Source organism: Tupaia chinensis, unplaced genomic scaffold (assembly GCF_000334495.1).
Source record: "Tupaia chinensis unplaced genomic scaffold, TupChi_1.0 Scaffold000032_1, whole genome shotgun sequence".
Lineage (NCBI taxonomy): Eukaryota > Metazoa > Chordata > Mammalia > Scandentia > Tupaiidae > Tupaia > Tupaia belangeri.
This window is the reverse complement of record NW_006159462.1, coordinates 710,271-737,163: the sequence shown is the minus strand read 5'-3', so window position 1 is coordinate 737,163 and position 26,893 is coordinate 710,271. Positions and strand designations below refer to the sequence as shown.

Here is a 26,893-nt window from a genome sequence, read left to right as displayed (position 1 = left end):
ATCATTTAAAAATTTAAGTAAGTTAGTCTTCTGAGCTATCATTTATCACTTTTTAAAGAATGCATAACAACTCTTGTCATAATTTATAATTAAAGGGAAATAAATTTTTTGTCATCTGAATACGTAAAATATTTTTAAAATATTTCAAGTTCTTTCTTAAAAAAGTATTTTCTAAGCTATTCTACCGAATTTATAGAAACGTATAGAAACACATAAGTGTTTCTATTTTTTTCATTAACTATCCAGTTGGCTCTACTTTAATATAGTGCACAGTGTTTATATAACTTTTCAGGATATTTACTGTCAAAATGATTAGATATTGACAGTCAGTATCATATGATCAAAAATTATAACAAAATATTTTAGCTGGATTCCAAAGTTGTAATTTGCTTTCATACATTATGTATAATAGGACTGACATCATTCATACTGTCAAAAGCAATGATAATTAATGGAAATGATTATTGGCAGACATATTAAAATGTATTTAATATTTTCCAGTAATAATATTTTTCTAAATGTGTCCTAATATTTCAAATAGGCTAAATTTTTTGGTAGTTCATTTTATTTTAAAAGTCAAGTTCTATCAATATAAATTCTTCCCACTATTCTAGTGCCCTAACATTTTTTTTTCAAGTCTAATTTATTCCATAAAATGTAATAAATTCACATGGTTTAGGATAAAGTGTTGAAATTTTGTCTTCATTTAAAAACTTGGACAGGTTTAAAAAATACTTACACATACATGACTTTTCTCCTTGTAGAACATTTAAAATCCTCTACAGTGCTTAGTATTTTATTACTAAGTGATTCTATTGCTTTTTTCTTTTCTTTTTTATTTTCCTCTGGGTACCCTATTTCAGGCTTAAGAAAGCAATTTAACTTGCATAATTCCATGCTAACAAATTTTGTTAACTTGAATTTCATTTTTAAAATTGTATTTCCTGATACATGTTTTTGTTTGTTTTCTTAACTAGTGAAAAAGGCCATAGATTTTAAATCTAGAGGATTTAAATTGTTTCCAGGGAAAGACAACAGCAACAAGTTTTCTATCTGTGAGTGTACTTCTTTTTTTGTTACTTTCTCTAGTGAAAGAGTGAAGTTTGTGGTGTCTGTGTTGTTTGTGTGTGTTTTATCAAAATGTGTGTGTATTTACCAAATTAACTGTATTAATATATAAATAACATGCATGATGATTATTCAATATTTATTGTATTTAAATGTATGTTGAGTTAATGGATTAATATTGTAAACTCCCAACCTCAGATCATTTTTGCTAAGATTGATTACATATTTCAAAATGTAAAAGAACTCTTTTGATCTCATGTGTTGATACTCTCAAGTTCTATAATACTAGTCTATGAGATAAAAATGAGTACATCTCCTAAAATTTATGGTCTCTAAGAGTTCTAGTTTGAATATATCTAAATTTCAAGAAAAATCTTTTTTTCTTGGGAACACTTTATTTATTTATTTATTTGCTATGTAAAGTGCATGCGCTCACAGGGAGAGAGTGCAAGAGAGAGAGAGAGAGAGAGAAAGAGAGAGAGAAAGATAAAAAGCACCAACCAGAGGGGATGACCATGCTGAAATCCCTTCTCTCCTCTCCACTAAGGATTTTGTACACACACACACCCACACATAACTCTCAGCATGTTTTTCAAGTCGTTGGGTAGGAATTCCAATGTTGAAGTTGGCCACATAAGATCACGCCAACCACCACATCACCTGGCTGGCCTTAAGTTTTTTGTCATTGTTTTAATTAATAATAGGGATTTTCATTTAAGGAAAAAAATACTTAATTTTGTTTATTTTATTCACAACTTAAATTAATAGTCTTTTGCAAATTTGTTGATTAATTACTGTTATTTAATTACTGTTATTTGCTCTTTTGAAAATCTTGTTATTAATTACTATTATTTACATTATTGTTATTTGCTCTTTTGAAAATCTTGTCTGAAATACACCATTTTGTTTCCAAATTAAGGGCTTTATAGATCCTCTGAAGTACACCTAATTATTTCACACTATGAATCACTGAATTACAGCATTTATCTACATTACCATAAACAGACATCAAATTTTTTTTACTACAACTGTGCATTCTTGTACCTGTAAACAGTAAATGACACAATTAGAGCTGTTATGTCAATAATCAAGAAGCAAATATGGTGCCTATCAAATATGTTGTCATAATTTTCAGGCTGTGATTTTTAAATTTTTGTCAGTTAGACTTGAGAATTCTAAACCTAAACTAGCAGGTATCAGTAGGAAATCATTGATCAAACTGGGTTACTTTTGAAAAATCACTGAATAGTTCCTTTATTTTTTTACATTTATTTTAGTTTTAACATTATTTATTTGTTTTTAGGTTTTTTTTTTTTTTTTTTTTTTTTTTTTTTTTTTGCTGTAGTGTTCATGCTCTCCCTAGAGAAGCAGAAAGAGAGGGACAGTGTAAAAATCATCCCCCTTGGTAGTAAGCCATGTTGTAAACTCTTCTCTACACTCTTCTCTGGATTTGGGGCATGCACACACATGTGCCTGGTATAATTTTTAAGCTGCTGGTCTGGAATTTGAACCTCAGAGTTGGCCAGGTGAGATCCTGTGCCTCAACCACCACACCACCTGCTGGCCCTTAATTTTAAAGTATTAAGTTACATAACTATAATTTCCTTACATATTTTGTAATTGACACTGTCAGTTTTTAGGAATATAATTAATGGTGCATTATATCATATATAAATCATTTGATACCTTTTTAATTTTAATCATTGTCCATACACAATGAAAATGAAATATTTGAGAATTAAATGCTTGGTTTATAACATTTCCCCCCAATGTTTGATATGACCTATATATGTATCTTGGAATTCTAAGTAGAAATATAAAGTATAAAACTGGTTGACCCTTTTCTCACTTTGTCTACACAAATATTATTTTATATTCAGTGTACTCCAAACTTGCAGATGTTCTGGAAAGTTCAGGCTATTTACAATAATAAATTTATAAAGGCATTTATAAAGACATTATTAAGTTGTGCATGATCTCTTCTTGTTGCTATATATTGCCTTAGTGGAAATACTTATCGTTGTCATTGTTCTTGCATGTGAGTTATGAGGGCAAACAAAAAAGGCACTTAGACATGACTGTGTATCTTGAAAACAAAAACAAAATCACAGTTTCATAAAAATAATTTAGGTAATATTTGCTTTAAGGTTTTCAGGCAAAATTTTAATATGAGGTGAAAATGTTAATAATTTATCTCAATTTAAAAATAATTTTGCATTTATTCATTGCATTTATTTAAAGAAATTGAAAAATATTCTTCTGTTTTTTTTTTTTTTCTTTTCTTTTCAGTTTTGTTATAGGGCAGATGCATGAGGGTGAGAAGGGGTGCAGGAAGCGGGGAGTAAGTGAGACAGCATCCCTGGGGAATGGCTACACCACAATCTCTTCCCCTCCATTACTTCTTTTGGGATCTTGGGCACACATATATACACATGTTTTTCAAGTTAGTGTGTCCAGGACTTGAACCGCACAATAAGCTATATGGAATGCAGGCACCTTAACCACCATACCACTGGCTGGTCCTTCTACTTTTTATTTTTAAATATAAGTAATTCCCACTTCTATCAAAATGAAATATATATGGCAAATTTTTCATAGTCACAAACATTCTTTTAAATTTCATTTTACTACAATTTGTTTCTCAAGTGATGAATGACTAGTTTTAAAAGTATAATCTCAGGCCCATCCACAGCAATGTACACTGTGCTCTGTAGGATGAGGCTACATGGGAGGCCAGAGTTCAATTCCCTGCCCGCTGAATGTAGTCCCAGCTACTCAGGAGGCTGAGGTAGGAAGATCACAATGCAACAAGACCTGTAAACAGTAAATGCTATGTAAGGTGCATGCGCTCACGGGGAGAGAGTGAGAGAGAGAGAGAGAGGCTATCAGGAGGCTGAGGTAGGAAGATCACAATGCAGCAAGACTGGTTTGTTTAAGCAAAATGCTATATTATTTTAATTTGTATAATTTTTTTATATCTATTATCAAGCAAGCATTTAAGTCATCATCCTCTTTGATATCACTTATTTAACAGAGGACAATAATTTAAAAGAAAGTCGATTTTTAACCGACATTCATCTTTCAAAAACTCATGTTATTTTAAAATAATCAGTTCTGTTACTGGCATAGCCAGAAGAGAGCATAGTCATGAAGGACAGTAATACATACATTGCCAAAAACAGGTCTCACAATGGCACCTTTAAAATTTACCAGATGAATTAAAAGAGATTTAAGATGTTTCAGTGATGTTCATGGGCAAGTTTGATTAAACTTCATTTTTCAGCTATAATACTTGAGCTCTAAATTTTCTCTATCTACCTCTTCTTTTTCTTCCTCAAAATAGGTTTACCAAAAAAGTGAAAATTATATATTTATAATAAAAGCAAGTTTTTATATTATTTTAAATGTTGACCATAATAAACTGGTCTTTCCAACTTTTCTAGTAGTTCCTTCTAGGATATTAAGTGGAATAATAAAGAATCTGTGAGTCTCCCATAAATAAATTATTATGTTTTTCTTTCCTATTCTTCAAATTCATACTTTAATTCTTTCATATTATCCATTCATTCCACAGTTCCTCCACTGTAACTTGGTAGAGAAAGAAGGTAAAGAAAGCAATAAAATTCAATCTAAGCATTCATGTAGAACTACATTTTACTGAGAAACTAAATGAGTGAAGAGGCAACTGTTTGTAGAATAAGAAGTATATTAATAAAAAAATAACATCATATGCTTAACATTTATTATGTTTGAGTGCAGAACAAGATTTTAACAGTCACTGTATACTGAGACCAGCAGATGGCATAATGGTTATTTCAGCAGACTCCCACACATCAACCAGGGTCTAAGTCCTGGACCCTGTGGTTTAAACCTCATGTTTTGTGCATGTGCATGTGTGTCCAATATCCTGAAAGGAGAATGGAGAAGGGATTAGTGTGGCCATCCCCCTCAGTGGCGATTTCTGGCTTTCTGTCTCTCTGTCTCTGAAAAGCATGCACCCTATAGCAAAAATCTGTCTAAAAAGAGACTAGAAAGGAAATCACTCAATTTGATAAGTAAGGATAAAAAAATCTAATTTTAAAAATCTGAGAAAAGTGACAATGTAAGCAGCTTAAAGAAATAATAGAGAGGTGAATTTTATTCAGAATACACTTGTTTTTATTTCTAGAATACATTATGTGCTACCCAAAATCAGAAGTCTTAAAAATATGCTTATAACAAAAAGTAGCATATTTTGATGTTGACTCACTTTATAGTGTTTTCAAGTTAGAATATATAATAATAATGATAAATTAAAATTCCCAGAATGTATTCTGTAAACACATATGACAAAGATTCTTCAACATTACAAGAAATAAATTATCCATTTTTAAAAAATACTATAAAATTTGCCCACCTAGATGTTTTCCTTTCATGTGTGAAGAAAAGGACTCACATTGTATTAATAAAAATAAAACAATGTCCTTAACGATCAGAATAAAAAGACTTTCTTGTAAGTAATATTCAAGTGGCATTACCCTTTAATTAAACCCATGTAATTAAACCTTTAAAGAATACTTATAATGTATCATGCTACAATTTAACATTCAAATTATGAGAAGTAAAAATGATATATCTGTCTATTTGTTTCAATGGTATTATGTAGTGAAAGCATCTGATTGAATGAATACTATCTTCATCTGAATGTCTTGGCATCATTTAGCTATGGTGATTCTTTATTTTTTTAATCACTTAAATAGTTAAAAATATAAAAGATATGTACGACACAGAAGCTCTCTCTTTATCCTTACTTTTATTGTTTTTAGGTTTTTGCCATAGTGTGTGTGCTTGCACCAGAGAGAGAGAGGGAGAGTGAGAGTGAGAAATCACCACTTGGGGTATGGGCATGCCACAATCTCTTCCTCCTACTCTCCTCTTGAGACTCTGAGCACTCACACACATGTCTGTGGCATGATCCTCAAACTACCAGGTCTGGCACTCCAACAGCAGTTGCTCATGTCCAAGTCCAATATTTCAGTCACCATGCCACCTGCTGGTCCTTTATCCTTTTGTTTTAAATTGAGAAGTCTTTTCTCTTTTGTAGATGTTCAAAAAGCAATAGTTTAGTGATACTTCCAAGTAGACAGAAATAATTTAACAATTAAAATAATAAGAAATGGTTCAATTTAGGTGAAAGTGGTGAAAATTATAAGTATTCTCTGAGTTTTAAGGTAGAATATTTGGAAGTGTTTTGAATTTTAGTTAATCATGTTTCTTCCTTGTTGAGCTTTCTGAACAGGGTCAGAGGTTGAATGAGACTGCCTCTGGCATTAACAAGCAATATAACTTTGAACACATGTTTTAATATTTCTGTGCCTCAGTTTTCTCATGTGCAGTTGTGTGTAATAATAGTAAATATCTTTAAGACTGCTATGAAGATTAAATGAGTTAATATGCATAGTTTGTAGAACAGTTCCTGATACATAGTACTGCATTTATTAACTATCATTAAACTTTATATAAGAACATTTATCAAAGTCTTACTTTTTGAGACAATGATGATGAAATGGAAAACAACTCAATTTCTCTTAATTTTATTTTCTTATAATTTATTCACAATCACTTGTACCTTACTCTATCATCTTTATTCTGTATTATAATATGATAGTTAACCCTAAATTATGCCACATCTTTTCTTCATTTTCAACACACAAAATCACATTTAAATAACATATACTACAATATTTGCAAGAGTTTTAAAAATTAGAAAGTGCTTTTAATAGAAAATGCTTAATTGACTGAAAGTCATATATAAGGTGGTGTGAACAATCAGCTATCTATTGAAAAGTAATCCCTATATAGGGAATTATAGTATAAATTTAAATAATTATAAGATGTCCACATATCTTATTAGGTATATAATCTCTTTGTATAGATAACTAAAGGCATATGAAACTATTTTCAATTTTTAGAGAGAGATTTTTGCTCCAAGGCATGTGTGCTCACTTCCAGAAAAAGAGAGTCAGAGAGACAGAAAGCAAAAAATCACCCCCGAGGGAATATAGCCATGCCACAATCCCTTCTCCTCCATTCTTTTCTCAGGATTTTGGGTGTACACACACATGTGCCCAGTGTGTTTTTAAGCCATTGGGTCCAAGATTCAAACCATGGTCGACTACATGGAAGACCATTTATTTAACCTTTATGCCATCTGCTAATTCCATGAAACTACTAATTTATTATATGACAAAATAATTGTTATATTAAAAATAAAAGTGTCCAAATAAAATTTTGCAATTTATGGAGAAAATGAAATTAGAATCATGGAAAATTTGTTTTGTAAGAAGTGGGACTTGAGCTGATTCTTGTATAGTAGATAGGATCTTAATAAGTGAAAAGGAAAACATGGAGACATGGAGAAAACACAAATACATTGAGTTAGCATGTCTTGTGGCAAATTTACAGAGCAGTGAAGAGTCTGTTGAAATTGAGTGATGGATGTATCTGTTGACTAGTAAGAAATATAACCAATATTGTAGAAAATCTAGAATCAGTGGAGATATGAGCAGTAATAAAAACTTCATTGTAGGAAATCTAATCCTCCTCTGGTATTCAAGATTGTTTGAAAGTAGATGGTAATGGAGTCACAAAAGGGCCAAAGTTATTAGATTGATTTTGAGCATACACATAAGATGACAATAGGAACTTTGGTGGATTATCAATAGACCACCGAAAGAACAAGAAGGATCTTGGAGGAAAAACTGACAAAATTACATATGAAAAGTCATTAGTGAAGTGGTAATTTTTCAAGCCACGAGGGAATTAAAAGATAGAGAGAGCTGTGGGCTTTGAACTTGTCTATAAAAGTAGAATCAACCCAAGTAGGGAGTGGCAAACCTCTTTTCCCCCAGAAAACCCAACAGGAATAAAATAGCAAGTTAGAGGACCAAGAAAGGTAAAAATACCACATAAGTTGAATTAGTAATCAGGTAATGAAGTTGGCAAGAAAGCTACTGTTGTTGATACTTAGGAAAGTAATTTTTTTTTTTTTATAGAATGATGGAAACTGTTGAACAATTTTGTATCTAATGGAGCAGATGATAACTATACCCAAGCATGACTGTCCAATAACCATCTGACAACTGTCTTTCAATCAGATGAAAGAATTTGAATAGAGTGATCTATTTGAACTAAAAGATTCAGAGGACCAGTCGTTTCAATTTTTGCTTTATATTAGAATCACCCTGAGATTTAACATCATCATCACCAATACAAATAAGTAAATAAACTAATGCCACATTTTCTACCTTAAACTAATTGTATCAGACTAAATAGTTATAGAGCCATTCCATGACCTAAAAGATAGAGAAACCAGCTCCCATGTGGTCAATGCTTCAGTCTTGACCCATAGCAGGTTAGAATTAATGTGTTGGGACCAAAAGATAGCATAATGGCTATATTGCTGGACTCTCATGTAGTCAACTGCGATTCAAGAACCAGACCTGGCAGCTTAAACTCACGCTGGGTGCCTGTGCGTGCATGCCCATGATCCCCAGAGAATCTTTTTGCTTTCTGTCCATCTGTCTCTCTCTGTCTCTCTGATGAGAGCATGTGTCCTATAACAAAAACATCTCTCAAAAAAAAAAAATCACATGTGTCAAAAATTCTTGCCAAAGAGAAGAATGGAAGGGAAGAGATTGTGATGTGATCATACCCCACGCGGGTTATTTTCTCTCTCTCCCTCTCTATCTCTCTGACTCTCTGTTGGGTGCAGACACCACATGGCAATACGAAAAGAATAATCTGAATCTGTAAGGATAAAACGAGGCATCTTTATTTTTAAAAGAAAAATCTGCAGATGATTTTAATCCATGATATAAATCAAGAAACATAGTAAGGTTTAGGTTTTTCTTCTCTGGAGTCTACTTAGGCACTGTCCTTTTCTTTAAAAGACCAGACAAATTTATAAAGAGAAAAACAATAGAAATTATTCTTCAATTCCCTCCCAGATTCAGTTTATAAATCCAAACTCAGATACTACCAAACTATCTGGTTTAGCAATATTCTCAATTAAAAAAAAAAAAAAAAAACCTATCTTGGGAATTCAGCTATTTGATATGATGGCATTTACTGGAAACAGTAATAAATCTTTTTAAACTGGATGCTCTAAAAAAAAAAAAACCTGCCCAAAATGTGTACAATGACTACATAAAATATAGCTATGTAAATGCTTAAGAGTGAAGCCATAATTTGATTGTCAGCATTATATTATAATTCAGTAACATGTTTAGAAATTTGCACCATTAATATTGACACACCAAATTGCTTTGTTATTATATAAAATACACAGGTGTTAATAATTTTAAACTTTTCTCATAGGGTCTTATTTTCCTACTGCATTTTAAAAAATTGTAGAGACCAAATGATGCTGTTATAACTAGTGGTGACTTGCCTACTGCCAATGATTGTTTGAAATTCTGGCACTGACACCCTGAGAATGCGTTTCCAGAAGTTTTGCAATTTGTTAGTAATTTAAAATAAAGTATTAAGTTTTTAAATAAGAAGTTTTTATTGTGTTAGTATTTAGAATGGCTAAAGTCAATGAATATAAAAGTCAAACTTATTTTCTTATAAGTTCATAAATAAAAAAACTGTTTGTGCCTTCATTATTGGTTTGTATAGCTATACTTAATTCATTACCATTACTGTATTTAAATCATGCTAATTTTAAAAAATATAAGAATATATTTTTTGTAAATTTCAAACTAAATATTGTGCTTTATATTCTAATCCATATACTTTGTTTCTTTTTATTCTGCTATTCCAGTAAATGAGGGAGGTATTAAAACAGCTTCAAATTTATGCCCAGATCCAGGAGAACCGGAAAATGGGAAGAGAATTGGATCAGATTTTAGGTAATATTTTAAATTATTTATTTGATTATTTTTCTTATCAAAGTTTATTTTAATTTAAAATTTAAAAATAAATAAGATGGAGCTGAAGACCTGGTGACTTTAAACTGTAGCAGCTAGATTTTGTTGATGCATTACTGCTAATATGAGTCCATTATTTTAAAATGACTACTTAAATAATATACTAATTGTATTATAACTTTTTGGAGTTTAAAGGATTAACTTTTGGTAATGTAGCAAATGAAAAATTATGTGATTTAGATTTTTAAAGATATAAATTTGAATTGAAATTCTGCTACTTATTCGTTTCCTCTTTTGTAACATATAGAAAAATTATCACATTCAGTGGTGAGTTTCAAATGAGACGATGCCTGTGTGATCTCTAGCAAATGCTCTATAAACATCTTACTTTTATTTTTTAGAGGGAAATATGACTGAACAATGATGTCTTTAGTGGAAATCCACCCAATTTAGGAAGGTCCCACTACCTATTATATTGGAATAAGCCTATATGTCTAAAATGCAGAGAAGAAAGTGACATCAAGGTGGAACTTGTTTCAGGAAAATAAAGATCAGTGAAGTGCAATGATAAGAGTGGAAAAGGAGAAAAATATCTAAGGAAGTTGAAGAGATAGGAGAAACCTGATATCTTCTGAAGTTTGACTGATTTGGCAGCACAAGCTTAATCTTGATTGAGGATTTATTTTGTTTAAGCACAAACTGTTTTTCTTTTTGTTCTTTCCCTTTCTCTCTTTCTTTCCTTCTCTCTCTCTCTCTTCCTTCCTTCCTTCCTTCCTTCCTTCCTTCCTTCCTTCCTTCCTTCCTTTCTTCTTTCCTTCCTTCCTTCCTTCCTTCCTTCCTTCTTTCCTTCCTTCCTTTCTTCTTTTTTTCGATTTAATTTTTGCTCTGGAATGTGTGTTCTCACTGGAGACAGAGATGGAGGGAGAGAAAGGGAAAGTGAGAAAGCATTCCCCAGGGGGAAATGGCCACATCATAATCCCATCTCCTCCATTCTGCTCTTGGGATTTTAGGCATGCACACACACACACATGTTTTTAAAAAAATGAAAACTAGGGACCAGCAGTTAGCATAATGGCTATGTCGCTGGACTCCCATGTAGTCAACTGCGGTTTGCATCCCGGACCTGGTGGCTTAAAATTCACGCCGGGCACGTGTGCGTGCATGCCAAAGATCCCGAGAGGAGAATGGAGGAGAAGGGATTGTGGCATGGCCATCCCTCCTGGGGGGTGATTTCTTGCTTTCTATCTCTCTGTCTCTCTCTGTCTCTCTGGTAAGCGCATGCACCCTATGACAAAAACCTCTCAAAAAAAAAAAAATGAAAACTAACATCTAAACTCAGTGGATTTTATACACATACATACACAAAAAGTTTTGGTATTCTCTTCTTATATTTGACAACTTAGACATACCCTCAAGACATCTACTGGAAATAATAGGCTAGAAAGGTTCTTTCTGGTTGTAGTGGTTAAGTTATCCAACCAGGCTATTTCTCTCATATAGATCACCATCACCTACCTATGATGGGAAGTTGTGTAAAGTTGTAAGAGTGAATAACCTGATCCACTATATATTTTCAGTAGATCAGCTTTCTATTTTAGACAAATGAACTGAGGAAAACACATTTTAGTTAGAGGGCTACTGCAGTAGCTTACATAAAAGAGACTAGGACTATGTGGTTAGCAGTAAACTAGTTGAATTCAAGATACTAATCGAAGATAACATTTTTAGTACCTCGTGATTTTTTTTTGAAAGGCAAGAAAAATGAAAATAGTAAGTGACGTGTCCCAGTTTTTTGTGTTTTGTGTGTAAGAAACTGGAAATCCAGAGGATTCAGAAGAAAAATTGAGAGTTCGGTTTTGAAGTTGTGTCAGATGACTTAGAGATTTACAGGTGATTTTTTTAAGTCAGTAGTTGAACATAATTAAAGTTCAGATATGTCAGAGAAGCACAACCATATAGATATTATAAAGAATATTAAAGAACCTGAGTACGTGACATCATTTAGAATATACAGAAAGACAAAGGATCCTGGGATATAGTCCCAATATTATATACTGATGATATCCAGCGTGCTATAAAATTGTGTTCATGAGAAACCAAAGGAATAGGTAGATACCCAAGAGGGGACTGAAGCAGTAAAATAAAGTCCTTTAAAAGGGAGGTGGGAAGTATTGAACAATATTGAAAAATTGAGTATGATGAGGACAAAAGACTGACTCTTGAATTTAATATGAAGGCGGTGACAAGAGTGATTTCAATAGAATGACAGAGGTTGAAAACAAACTGAAACAGGCTGAGAATTGTAAAAAGACAGTTCAGGTCAGTAGGTGGTGTGGTAGTTAAGTTGCTGGACTTTTACATGCTCTACTGTGGTTCAAGTCCTGGACCTGGTGGCTTGAAAATCACATTGCATGTGCCAAAAACCCCAGGAGGAGAAGGGATTGCAGTGTGGCTCCTTAAGGGTGAATTTTCACCTTCTTTCTTACTATCTCTTTCTGTCTCTCTCCGGTGAATGCAGGTATCTTATGGCAAAAACTTTAAAAAAAAAAAAAGAAAAGAAAAGGAAAGAAAGAAATAAAAAGAAAGATAGTTCAGCTAGTAATCAGTTTTGGGATACTGAATTATAAGTATAAAAGAGAAGCATAATAGAGCAATTATTGTATAGTCATTAGGAAGTCAAGATAGACCTTCCTTTAAGAGACAAAGCATGTTTATTAGTGGATACAAATAATCTTACCAAGAGGGATATATTGGTGATATGAGGAAAGCAGTATATAAATAAAGGACCATAATTTTGTAAAGGTAAGTAATATACCAAGGATGAGTAGGGGGATTATTTTCATTATAACTAGAAAGAAAATAGAGAAGTGAAGAGGAGATGCTGCTTAGCTTGCAAATTTTGTGATAGGAAGCTGAGAGAGCTCATGTTTAACATTTTTACTTTGATAATGCTGCATCAAGCAAGGCCATCAGATTAGAATGAGTGTATAGGGAGATGAGGATGGATGGGAGAAGAGATTTAAGATTGAATGAAAAATGGGAAATAGTTGTCATCAAGAGGCAGAGTAAGCTTGATAGAGAAATCTTGCCTTGCTAAGTAATTTTGAGTGCCCTTTTGAGATTGATGATAATGAATCTGCCTAGTTATGTGATTTCTGTCTAACATTACTGAGCTTCCCAGGTACAAACATAAAAAGGTTGAAAAACATGATGAAGCTCAGTGCATTTGGGAAATTGCTAGTAATTCTTTCAGGCATACAGATTAGAAACATGGATTTGGAGGAAAGAAACCTTTAGGTAGAGGGATAAATTAGGGCACCTTTAAAAAGGGAGTAGACTAGATTGTTTTTCAAGGTCAATTTTCAGCTATAAATCTATCACTAACTCAGAAGAAGCAGACATATTTGTAGACTCATTTGTTGCACAAGGAAAAAAAAAATTGTATTTCAAAAGTATAGAACAAGATTTATTCTTATATGGTCTATGGGAATCACCCTAAATAATGAGTAAGGAAAAGATGATAAAGGAATAAAAATTATTAACAAAAGATAAATCAGATTATTATGAAGTAATATACTTCTAGTCAGAGCTTGAATTAACCAGTTAGCTCTCTTGTACTGAGCCATTATCATTTAAAGAAAAATTAGGTGATAGTTACATAATGAATCAACACCTCCACCTATGGAATATGGAAGTCAGTCTTATTGTTGGATTGAAGTACCAGTCTCTACTCAAGAAATATTAAGGAAACTCATGGCAAGCTCTCCTAGTGCACTTTACTGTGATGCTACAGTTCTTTGATATAACACCAAAGTCATAATCCATAAAGGAAAAAAATTGATATAATTTTTAAAATTAAAACTTCTGCCTTGCAAAAGACATATTAAAACAATAAAGGAACAAGCCACAAATTGGGAGAGAATGTTTACAAATCACAGATCTAATAGAAAATTTGTATCTATCTAAAAGATAAAAAATAACTCTTAAAATTCGAAGTAAATATTATTGTTAGAAAAGTCATGACACATTTTTGCAACAGATGGCACTAGTTCGTTTTTGGAAGTACTAGAGTCATTTGTATCTGTGGTATTGCTATGTCACTTGACAAACAATAGTTCTACCTCCATTTTTTAAAAAATTAAGTGATTTGGTTGAGTTTTAGAGATTTTACAAGTTGAAAGTGGAAGACCCAACTGCACATTTTCGCCATATTTTACTTTCATAAAGGAAAGAACACATGTCAAACTTGTGAAAAGTTGTGTAAAGTTTATGATGACAGTGCTCTATGAGGACATCAAAACCAATAGTGGTTCATGGAATTCCATGCTCATGATTTTGATTTCAATAATGCTCTTTGGTCAGGGAGCCCACTGAGGTTGATGATGAATAAATAAAGGCTTTGATCAAGTCAAACCCATATTATGTGACATGAGAGATTATAGAAACATTGAACATTCATCAAGCTGGGATACATAAAGAAGCTCAATATTTGGATTCTTCATGAACTCAAAAGTTTATTTGATAGCATGTATTAAACATCTGTGATATGCTTCTTAAACATGAGGAAAATGATCCTTTTTTGAAGTGGCCGATAACTGATGATGATAAGTGGATCCTTTACAGCAATGTGGTGCACAAATGGTCTTGATCCAGATGCGACATTCACCTCAACAGCGAAAGCAGACAATTCATCAGAGGAAAGTCATGCTCTCGTTGTGGTAGGATTTTTAAAGGTGTTGTATTTCTTGAGCTCCTAACAAGGAACCAGTTAATCAATTCAAATGTGTATTCATCAGCAACTGGACATCATCCAGAAATTTCCAGGGGTCAATGATTGTAAAGTAGTTATGTTCCATTGTGACAACACAAGACCACACACAAGTTTAATCACTCGTCAAAAATTATTGGAACTTTGGGACTAGCAGTTATTGTAATGGCTATGTTGCTGGACTCCCACGTAGTCGACCGCAGTTCAAGTCCCGGACCCGGTGGCTTAAACTCATGCCAGGCGCATGTGCATGCATGCCCAAGATCCCGAAAGGAGAATGGAGGAAAAGGGATTGCTGCGTGGCCATCCCCCCGGGGGGTGATTTCTCGCTTTCTGTCTTTCTGTCTCTCTCTGTCTGTCTGGCAAGCGCATGCGCCCTATGGCAAAAACCTCTCAAAAAAAAAATATTGGAATTTTGATGGGATATGTTGCCACACCCACCATATTTGACTGACATTGCGCTATTAGACTTCCATTTGTTTTGTTCTCTTCAAAACTCCTTGCATGGTATAACATTCAATTTAGATGAGTCTATAAGTCAGCACCTTGTTCAGTTTTTTGCTGATAAGATAGGTCCTTCTAAGAACAAAGAATTATGAAACCCACTGAAAGATGGCAAAGGTTATTGAACAAAATGAGCAATATAATGTTGATTGATCTGTAAATAAATGACTTTTGAAAAACATGGAAAAAGTATGTCATGACTTTTCCAGCAACCCAATATCTGATTTTTTTCTAACTTCTTCTCTTAGTTTTGTTATTTCTTCCTCCAGCAATGTTCTATCTCAGCAGGTTTTACCTGTGTTGTCCCACACTTTTTTCAAATGTTCACTCACAGCAGTCCTTCATAATTTTTTTATTTTCCCAATCAGTTGCAATAAGGGTCTTAACTCCCCTAGAATTGTGTGTACCTTAATTATAGCACTTAGAATATTTTTCCTTTTTTTTTTAAGAATTTTTCTAAGTGTGAGATTCTTGGAACCAGATGTAGCATCATTCATATTTCTACATGGGTAACAAAGGAGTTCAATAAATATAATGAATTGAATTTATTAAAACAGCAAAATTCGTACCAGCAGGTGGTGTATTGGTTATGTCTCTGGACTTCCACATGACCGACCATGGTTTGAGTCCTGGACCAGGAGGCTTAAAACTCAAACCAATCACATGTGCATAAGTGCCCAAAATCCCAAGAGGAGAATGGAGGAGAAGGAATTACAGGGTGGCCATTTCCCGTGGAGGATGATTTCTCACTTTCTATCTGTCTCTTGTCTCTCCAGCAAATGCACACACCCTATAACAAACAAAACCAAAAACTCACCAAAAAAAAAACAAACAAAAAAAAAACCCAACAAAATTATCATCTTCAACATTTTTCCATTACTTTCTCCAATCACATGACTTTGTAGCATGACCTGAAACTCATCATAAGCTAAGTACTTAGGCAGGAGTTGAAAAACCAGACATATTCTTGTATGCACATAATCAATATTTTTATAATCTCTTAGGAAATCTATAATAAAATCCTCTAGAAAATAGATATCTTACTTGCTGTATTTTGCTTACCATTTTGTGCTCTAATCTCCAAGGTGAGAGTCCCAGCAGCTGTGTTTTGAAATCTTAAAAGCTTTGTTTCTAATTCGAAATAGCTGTAGAACATAACAGGCTTTTAAAGGGAGGAATGCTGCCAAAGAGATACAAGAGCTGCCAGTATTCTCCATGCTGAAAAAATAAATTAAAAATTTAAATGTGTCTTAAAATTACAACCAAATGTCTGGGAAAGCTCAGCTTGTGGAATTCTTACCATTCACAGACCAAACTACAGTAAAGGCCTTATTTAATAACTGCTCTATCTGAAGCACAAGATACAGAGGAAAAGAGGAATTTTAAAGAGGTGAAAAGAAATGTCACCAAATAAGGACATGAATCTGTTCTCAACCTTGAGAACAAATCATCACGTTGGCTCCAAAGTTTGGATTCTCATCTGGAGTATTAAAATACTGGTATATTTCAGCAGTGAGATGACAGGGGACATGCTACTATTTATCTGGTATTAATAATATTTAAACACTGCTATATATAGTCAGGAAAAACTGACTATCGTAAATGCCTAGTAAAGTACCTAGAGCAAAACAGAGTTCAATAAATGCTAGGTTGCCTGTCTTTCACCTTTCTTTTTAACTTTCCTATGATTTTCTTAATTTCTTTAAGATTCTTAAGGAAATACACATTGTCTCAGCTACAATGCTCTATTCTGCTGGAAGCCATATGAAAGACTGAGTTCCTGAATCAACCTATACATTCTGATATATTAATGTGTTCCCCATGATCCTGGCTGGCTGGGAAGTGGTGGGAAGATTATGGCATGAGGCTCTAGCATACTTGTCTTCTTTTTCTCTCTCTTCAAAGAATAAATAAACATTTAAAAAAATCTATATTCTTTCCCCAAATACTATAAGCCTTAACTGTACTTTTGCTATCTGTTTCTTTGAGAAGAAAAATTCCCTGTTATATAATTATTACTCTACTACCTTCGGATCAAAAATTTATATCTTCCTGGGACCAGCAGTTGGAGTAATGGCTATGTCCCTGGACTCCCACATAGTAGACCGCGGTTCGAGTCCTGGACCTAGTGGCTTAAACTCACGCCGGGTGCATGTGCGTGCGTGCCCAAGATCCAGAGAGAAGAATGGAGGAGAAGGGATTGTGGTGTGGCTATCCCCTCTGAGGGGTGATTTCTCACTTTCTATCTCTCTGTCTCTCTCTGTCTGTCTGGCGAGCACATGTGCCCTATAGCAAAAACCTCTCAAAAAAAAATTATATCTTCCCTTACCACTTTTACAACATTATTTTGTTATTTATTAAAACACTGTGGGTATTTATATTTATATTTTATTAATGAGAAGATTTACATGATAGTATTTCCCACCCACCACAGTAACCAAAGTAGGCCTTGAACCCAAGGCTTACAGTTTCTAATTTGGTGCTCTTTTCCTTTCTCATACATTTACATTCTAGTATTTAAGATTTTTCTTCATATAATCCAAATCTAACTTGCTAGCATTATTTTTCCAATTTTGCCATATTGTGTTACAGAATGCTAAACCTATCTTTTTTACAGAAAAAAATATATTATTTCAATATTGTAGTGTATGTTTTAAAAAAGAAATGAAAACTAAAAGGCTCCTATTCCCTTTAATTTATACGTAGTTTAAGGAAAAGTGTTCTTCTAAATTAAAAAAAAAAAAAAAATGAGAGATTGTTTTTGCTATAGAGCCAGCGAGACAGAAAGCTAAAAATCATACCTCCCGCCCAGGAGGAATGGCCACACCACAGTACCTTCTCCTACTGAGATCTTGGTCATGCATGCACACACATCTGGAGTGAGTTTTAAGTCACAGGGTCCAGCACTAGAACCACACTCAACTACATGAGAGTCCAGTATTGTAACCATTATGCTATCTGCTGGTCCCCAAATACTTCTACTCTTTACCAGCTGTGTAATATAGCACGTGTTATTCTCTGTTCCTAGAAAATATCCTGCCAATCCTAACTGTTAAGAGTCCTATCTGTTCTTCACACGAACTTGTTTCATTTTCCTTCTTTCCCATAAATGTCATCCATATTGTCTTGTCTCATTTGAGTTGAATGAAATTCATTTGTGTTCTTCTCTTATCTCTGTAACAAGTATTTGTTTTATTTATTGAAGGCAGTTACTGTCTTATTATTCCATTTTTTTAATCAACAGAGCAAAAATAGTTCAGATGCTTTAGAAAAGCTTGCTGTGTTGAATTTACATAAACCTGTACCACCACCTTCATCTTGTGTAGTATTTTAAGACCAATTCAATTAGACTGATGATAACATTATTGCCCATATGGAAATATGTTTCTGACCTCTTCATAAATACTCCATGAAAAATGTGTTACTGAAGTCTAAAAACAAAGATTAATGAAAGCATAACAGTTCTATCGTTGCTCAGGGCCCAAACTTCTCAGTACAATACTACATTATAAAATCTAGCCCCTACAAAAGTAAGTATATTTTAAGGTGTATAATCATATAGAAGAAACAGTGGAACTACATTTTTGAAAGCTACACTAGTTATGTTATCTAAATTAGTAAGATTTTTAGGATATATGATTATGAAAATACACAAATTGGATAGGCAAACTGAAAAGAAAACTGCATAAATAAAAGCCCTAATATTTACACTATGTACACTTTCTCATGAGCTCAGCACCTTATTTATACCCTACAGTGTCTATTTACCCTCATGGTCTCCTCATTGCTACAGGGGAAAAAAAGTTCTTAATGCAATGTTAATGTGAAATATTAAAAATAAAAAGTTGGGGCCAGCAGGTGGCATAGTGGTTAAGGCAGAGGACTCCCATGTGGTTGACTGTGGTTTGAATTCCGGACCCAGTGGCTTGAAACTCATGCCAGGTACAGGTGTGTGCATGTCCAAAATCTCAAAAGGAGAATGGAGGAGAAGGGATTGTGGCATGGCCATCTCCCCTGGGATGTGGTTTCTCACTTTCTGTCTCTCTCTCTCTCTCTCTGTCTGTCTCTCCAGCAAGTGTACATGCTCTATAGTCAAAAATCTCTCCAAAAAAATTAAAACTTAAAATGAAAATAAAAAGTTGGTAAAAATAGAAATCTGATAATATTTTATCAAAGTGAAAGTAGGTATATATTTAGAAATCTATAAAAATATTTTATTAGAAAATCATTTGTGATAAATAAAAAATTATGAATAATGTAAGTAGTTTTGTCTGGATAACGTGAGCGTATTTTGGTTCTAAGAACAACTCCAAATCTATAAAAATGAAAATATTATATATTATATGTCACACCTTTTTAAATAACAGTTTTAAAATAGTAATTATAAATATTAAGACCTCCTTCTAGTGTCACCAGTAATGACAAGGAAAACCTAAATCAAATTGAGAGGGGCAAATTGGTCAGACTTTCCCATGTTGCATTAACCAATTACTCAGATAATATGAAAAATAATTAGTTTTGTATATGAATTGTGGTAGCAAAAATACTTTTATTCTCTCAGAAACCCTATGTGACTTGGACAAAATGAAAGAAATATTCATGTTAGATAATAGATGTTATTATAGATATTGGAGTAAAATAGGATAACAAAAAAAAGTAAGATACAATCTCTACCACTTTGGTACCACTCTGCAACTGCTACACTGTAGCTATCTCATGTTTCCCCTCCCAGTTCAGATACTAGCTGCAGTAAAATGAGAGAAACTGTTGTAAGTCAAAAGGAGCATGGCCACTGCCTGATAGAACGGTCTGCCACTGACTCTGCAGCCTATAGGTACCTGGGCTATGGCCATCATAGAGAAAGGAATTAGACAAGATTGCCAAAGTACAGGAAAAATTTATCAGGAACTCCTGGTTCATATAATTTCTATTTGCAAATGTGAAACATAACCAATCACCTGAAACCAGTAAGGCTCCAGAGGACTTAGTTCTAAACCTCTCCTCCTGAGGCAAAAAACAAGAGAAACTCTCCTCTGAAACTCTGAACCCCAGACTCGCACTATGATTCCAGCACTATCCCCCACAGAAGAACAAGGAGACTGGCATGGAACTAACACACATTATAGGGAGTACACGAGGATAATACTTCAGAAAACAAAACAAAACAAAAAAAAACAATCCCATCCCCACTCCAAGCCAATAAGAGAGCTGTACTGTACTGCCAGTCAACTAGCTGGTGGTTAAGGCACTAGACTCCCACATGGCCGACTAGGTTCAAGTCTAGATCCGGTGACTTGAAACTCACATTGGGAAAAATCCAAAGTGTGCATGGGCAAAATCTGAAATGTGCGTGCCCAAAATCCAGAGAGGAGAATGGAGGAGGAGGGACTACAGTGTGGCCATCCCACTGGAGGGATGATTTCTCACTCTGTCTCTCTGGTGAGTGTATATATAGAAAAATATTCTCTAAAAAGAGAAAACAAATATCTACCATGACCAAGTAGGCTATATCCCAGAGATATAAGAAGGGTTCAACAAAATCAAAACAATTAATGTAATGCATCACAGAAAAAAAGGAATAACAAAAGCCATATTATCATATTGATTTGTGCAGAAAAGGCATTTGATAAAATCCATCCCTTTTTGAATAAGACTCTCAACAAAATAGGTATAGAAGGTTCATTTCTCAACACAATTAAATCCATATATGAGAAATATATAGCTAACGTCGTAATGAATGGGGAAAAACTGAAAGCTTTTCCATTAATAACTGGAACAAAACAAGGCTGTCCACTTTCTCCAATTCTTATCAGTATAGTACTGGAAGTCTTAGCCAATGTAATCAGACAAGAGAGTAAAATAAAAGGCATTCAACTAGGATATAAAGAAGTCAGATTCTTCAGTTTTCAGACTACTTGATTATAGGCATAGAAAAATCCAAGAGAATACACACAAAAGTACTCCTAGAAGTGATATAGTAATTCAGTAAAGTGACAGGATACAGAATCAATATACAAAAATCAATAGCATTTTTACACCCCAACAGTGAACATACTGAGACATTATCGAAGAAAGCAATCCAATTTATAATGGCAAAAATAACAAACAACAAATAAACCTAACTGAAGAGGTAAAAGACTTCACAAGGAAAACTATAAAAAACTGAGAAAAGACATTGAATACGACACAAAAACCTTGAAAGACATCCCATGTCTTTGTATTATAAATATCAATGTAATAAAAATTTAAGTTCTACTTAGATTAATTTACAAATTGAATTAAATTATTTTCAAATTACTGGTGACATTCTTCAAAAAATAGAAAAAATATAAAATTCATCAAGAATCATAAAATACTCTATCACCAAGGCAATACTGGCAGAAAGAATAAAGTAGGAGTTATCTTATTACCTCACTTCCAAATATATAACAAAGCTGTAAAAATGAAAGCAACATGGAACTCTTGCAAAAACAGACATATAGACCAAAGGAACAGAGAGTCAAGAAATAAACCCCAAAGCATACAGCCAACTGATTTTTTGACAAATGATAAAAGACAATCAATGGAGAAATGAAATTCTTTTCAGCAAATGATACTAGAGAAACTGGGTGTCAAGCTGCAGAAAAATGAAACTGAACTCCAACCTCTTACCATTAACAAAAATCTACTCATAAGAGATCAAATATCTCAGTGTAAATCAAACTATGAGACTACCCATGGACAGCACAGTGGATACACTTGAAGATACTGGAAAAAACAAAGATTTCTTAACCCAGAGCCCTAAAGTGCAGGCAGCAACTCCAAAAATAGACAGATGGGACTGCCTCAAAAAAAAAAAAAAAAAGAAAGAAAGAAAGAAAAAAAGAAACAGTAAATAGAGTTAAGTTACTACCCACAGAATGGGAAAAAATATTTTCAAACTATACTTTAGATGAGGGACCAATAACCAGAATATATAGGGAACTCAAGCAGTTAACTTACCAAAAGAATGAGTGATCCAATTTTTAAAATAGGCAAATGAGATGAGAAGACAACTCTCTAAGGAAGACATATGAATGGTCAAAAAGCCTATGAAAAAAATGTTAAAAGTGTCTTATCATAAGGGAAATATAAATCAAAATCACAATAAGATATCACTTAACTCCAGTCATAATGTCTAGGATAAATAAAAACAAAGAAAGTCAAGTGCTGATATCAAAATCACAATAAGATATCACTTAACCCCAGTTATAATGTCTAAGATAAATAAAAACAAAGAAAGTCAAGTGCTGACAAAACTGTGGTGAAAGGGAATCCTCCTGCACTGTTGCTAGGAATGTAAATTAGTACAGCCCTTTGGGAAAACTGTGGAGGTTCCTCAAAAAACTACAAATAGAAATATCATATGACCCAGTAACCCCACTCCTTATTATTTACCCAAAGGACAAGAAATAACTCTCTTGGGAAGACACTTGCACATCCATATTTATTACAGAATTATTCACAATTGCTAAAACATGAATCAACTTAAGTGCCCAAGAAGTAATGACTGGATTGAAAAACTGTGGCACATAAGTACTAGGAATTACTATTTGACATAAAGAACAGTGAGACTGTCATTTGATACAAAATGTATAAATCTAGAAGATTTAATGCTAAGTACAATAAGCCAGACAATGAAAGATAAACATTGTGTTTCCCTGCTCAATATATATCAAATAGCTGCACTTTAATGCAGAAATGGAATGATTCAAAAATATTATGGTAGAAAGGGAAAGTGTAGATATCAGAAACTGTATGAGAGGGGTATTGGGGGGACAGGAGGGGTTCAGAGAAAACATTTAACAGAAATAAGAATGTACATTTCTTTATTAAACAGTAGGCATATGGTAGTATACTTGAATTGATTATCATACTCTGCATGCATGCTTTGAAGAAAGATGATATGCCATAAAGATATAAAGGAATTAAATGTAATTAGGAAATTATAAAATAAGTGAGATATAAGAAAGAAATGTCTGAGTAAAGAGGACGATTTTAACATAAACAAGATGAGTATAAGAAGAGATAGGCAAGAGATCTAGGGTAGAAAGAAAAATAGAAAGATCTATAAAAATAATTTGAAACTAAATGCAGAAATAGAAGAGAGGAAGTCTATGTACTGCTGACAAAATTAGCATTTTCCCTATAATGAGTTCTTTATTGAATTAGTAGCTGTTTTCACTTACACTCCTCCAAAGCCAGTCCTTCAGGAAGTTCTGTTGATTGTACTTCCAAAATATATTCTGAATATGTCCAGCGCTCTCCATTTCAAATAAAATCTTCACAATTCAAGCCATTGTCATCTCTTAGACTGTCAAAACAAATTATCTGTCTTTGAAAACTATTGTCATCTATGATGCATTCACAGCAAAGCAACCAGAGTGAACTTTTAAAAACATGAAATCATGTCACATCTTTTCTTAAAATTCTCTTATGGCATCCGTTTTGCAGTTAGAATAAAATTAATACTTAAAAAAAAATCCTTGTGGAACTTGTTCTCTTTCTTCTTAGTGGAGCTTGTTTTGGATCACTCTCTACATCTTCCAGTCTGATTAGCTAGTCTAGTCTCTTTTCTGTTTTTGAAATATCTAAATTTAATGGAGGAGGTGAAATATTTCTACTCTGAAAAGTGTAAAACATTGATGTAAGAAATTGAAGATCTAAATAAATTGAAAGATGTCTAATGAATTGGAAGGGTTAATGTTGTTACAATGTCCACACTACTCAAAGCAATCTAAAGAAGTTAACACAATCCTTATGAAAACAGAAAGTGGAAGAATATGGAAGATGTACTGCTGAGTGAGGCAAGCCAGACTATGAAGGAGAGACATTGTATGTCCCCACTTAACATATACCGTATGTCTGCATTCTATGACTGAAACTGATTGACTAACGGTTGAACAAACACAAGAGATGAGTGTGAATGTCAGATGAGGTGTATGTGGAGGAATGGGGCCTAACGAAGGACATTTGGAGAAGGGATACAGAGGTAGAGCATTGACAGGATGGGGAGGTGTGGTGTTATCAGTTGAAGATATTTTGATCAACGGATCTGGGGAGAAATGTGCACATATCGAAATGGTCTCATTGTAAGCCAAACAATATGATTGAAAGTATATACAAAAAAATAAATAAATAATGTGAAAAAAAATACCAATGACAATCTTCAAAAAAATTGAGCAAACAATACTAAAATCTGTATGGTACCACAAATGACTTCAAATAATTGAAGCAATCTGAAGCAAAAAAGGACAAAGCTGGAAGCATCACACTACCTGATTTCAAAATAGACTGCAAACCTATAATAAGCTAAATAGCATGGTACTAGTAAAAAAGCAGACATATAGACCTATGGAACAAAATAGCTCAGAAATAAATTCATGCATTTACACCAACTTATTTTCAACAAATGTGTCAGGAACATACAATGGGTGAAAAAAGATAGTCTCTTCAATGAATGGTGCTGGGAAAATGGATATCTACATGTTGATAAAGATCCTTTTTCACACTATATCAAAAATCAAATGAGAATGGATTAAAGACTTAAAATAAGACACAGAACTCTGAAACTGAGAGAAAAGAAAACAGGAGGAAAGCTCCATGATATCGGTCTGGGCACGGATTTTTTTTAGATATGGTTTCAAAGTACAGCCATATGGTTTTCAAGTACAGCCATCAAAAGAAAAAAAAGAAAAAAGGCCAGTTGGATTATAACAAAGTAAAAACCTGCACAGCCAAGGAAACAGCAGAAGGAAGAGACAACCTAAAGATTGGGAAATACACACATCTGATAAGGCCCTAATATCCAAAGTATATGAAAAACTTAAAAAAAAAAAAAAAACTCAATACAGGAAAATAATCCAATTTTAAATATGGGCAAAAGACCTAAATAGAGTTTCTTTGAAGATGATATACAAATAGTCAACAGGTATATTCAAAATTTTTCAACATCTCTAATCATCAGGGGAATTCAACTTAAAAACCACAATGAGATATCATTTCACACTTGTTGGAATGACTATTATCAAAAAGATAGGCCCATCTGCTCTAACTCCTGCTGGTAAATATTGCTACTCAACATACAGAAGCCTTGTGGAAGACCTGGATTCCCAGGTAACACTATTAGTCAGGTGGGTGGCATGCACTTGTAGTCCCAGCTGCTCAGGAGGATTACAACATAGTGAGACCCTGCAACAACAACAACAGCAAGACAAAAGATAAGTCTTGATGAGGATCAGAAGAAAAAGTAATCCTTATGGACAGTTAGTCAGAATATAAATTAATATAGCCACTATAGAAAATAGTACTTGAGGTTCTTAAAAAAAATTTAAAACTAGAACCAACATTTGATTCAGCAGTCCTACTTCCAGGTATTTACTCAAAGGAAATGAAATCATATGACAAAGCAATGTCTGCACTTCCACATTTATTACAGCATTATTCACAATAGTCAAGACAAGGAATCAACCTAAGTGTCTATCAGTGAACGAATGGATAAAGAAAATGTGGTATATATGCCCAACAGAATACTATTCAGCCATAAAAAAAAGAAGAAAACTGTGTCACTTACAACAACATGGTTGAACTGAGAAGATATTATATTAAGTGAAATAAGACAGGCACAGAAAGACAAATATCTCATGATCTTATTCATATAGAAATCTGAAAACTTGGATCTCATAGAAGTAGAGAGTAGAATGGGCCAGCCCATGACCTAGTGTTTATATGAACTAGATCCTTCATATCTGCCTATATGGTTCAAATACCAGAGACTGTGGCTTGAAAAGCATGCCAGACACATACAAGTGCATGCCCAACATCCTGAAAAGGAGGAGAAATGAAGAGGGAATTACAAGGTGACCATTTCCTATGTGGGGTAGTGCTTTATCACTTCCCCCCTTACTTACCTCTCTCTGGTGAATACATGCATTCTCTGTCAAAATAAATAATAATAATAATAAATTAAAACAAAGGAAAGAATAGAGTATAATTTTGGTTACTGGAGACTATGGTGGTTGGAGGGCAGGGCTTGGAGATGTTGTGTAAAAGACACAAAATTTCAGTTAAATAGCAAAAATAAGTTAAAATGAGCTATTGTATAACATGGTACCTGTAGTCAACAATATATTATAATCTTGAAAATGCAATAGTGAATGTAAAATGGTCTTACCAAAAAATAATGACTATATGAAGTAATGCACATGTTCATTAGCTATCCTTAGTCATACAACAATGTTTGTGTGTGTGTGTATATATATATATAAAAAACTTAAAAAGGAGCATATCTAGTTTATTCCTACTGGGGGCCCTTTCAGTCAATCTTACTAATAACTTTCTGCTTCTTGTTATTAAAATGTCAGATTAAATGTTACCTTCCCAAACACACATTCTCAAGTCGTTCAAGCCAATTCTCACTTTCCTACTCATCTGGTTGTATGGAGTCACGAAATACTTAACTGTGTGGAGCCACGTAATATTTGCCATCTGATACTTTTTCTAGTTGTTTAATTATTTGTTTACTAGCTCTGTGCTGATCTCTGGCCTGTCTGCTCACAAAGCTAAGCCTAACCTTCCTTGCTCTGTTGTCTGTCATGAGAAGTTAGGGCAAGCACACTGTAGG

General features: G+C 33.5%; 1 protein-coding gene across 1 annotated transcript in view; it reads left to right on the top strand.

Annotated features, from left to right (window-relative positions):
* The window catches only part of CSMD3 (CUB and Sushi multiple domains 3), a gene marked incomplete at its 3' end in the record, with an annotated part of 1,277,483 nt that overhangs the window by 540,439 nt on the left and 710,151 nt on the right, over positions 1-26,893 (top strand). The window contains exons 8-9 of the mRNA XM_027771421.1: positions 978-1,055; positions 9,875-9,962. Coding sequence (XP_027627222.1) covers positions 978-1,055; positions 9,875-9,962 — 166 coding nt within the window. The remainder of the gene's footprint in view (positions 1-977; positions 1,056-9,874; positions 9,963-26,893) is intronic.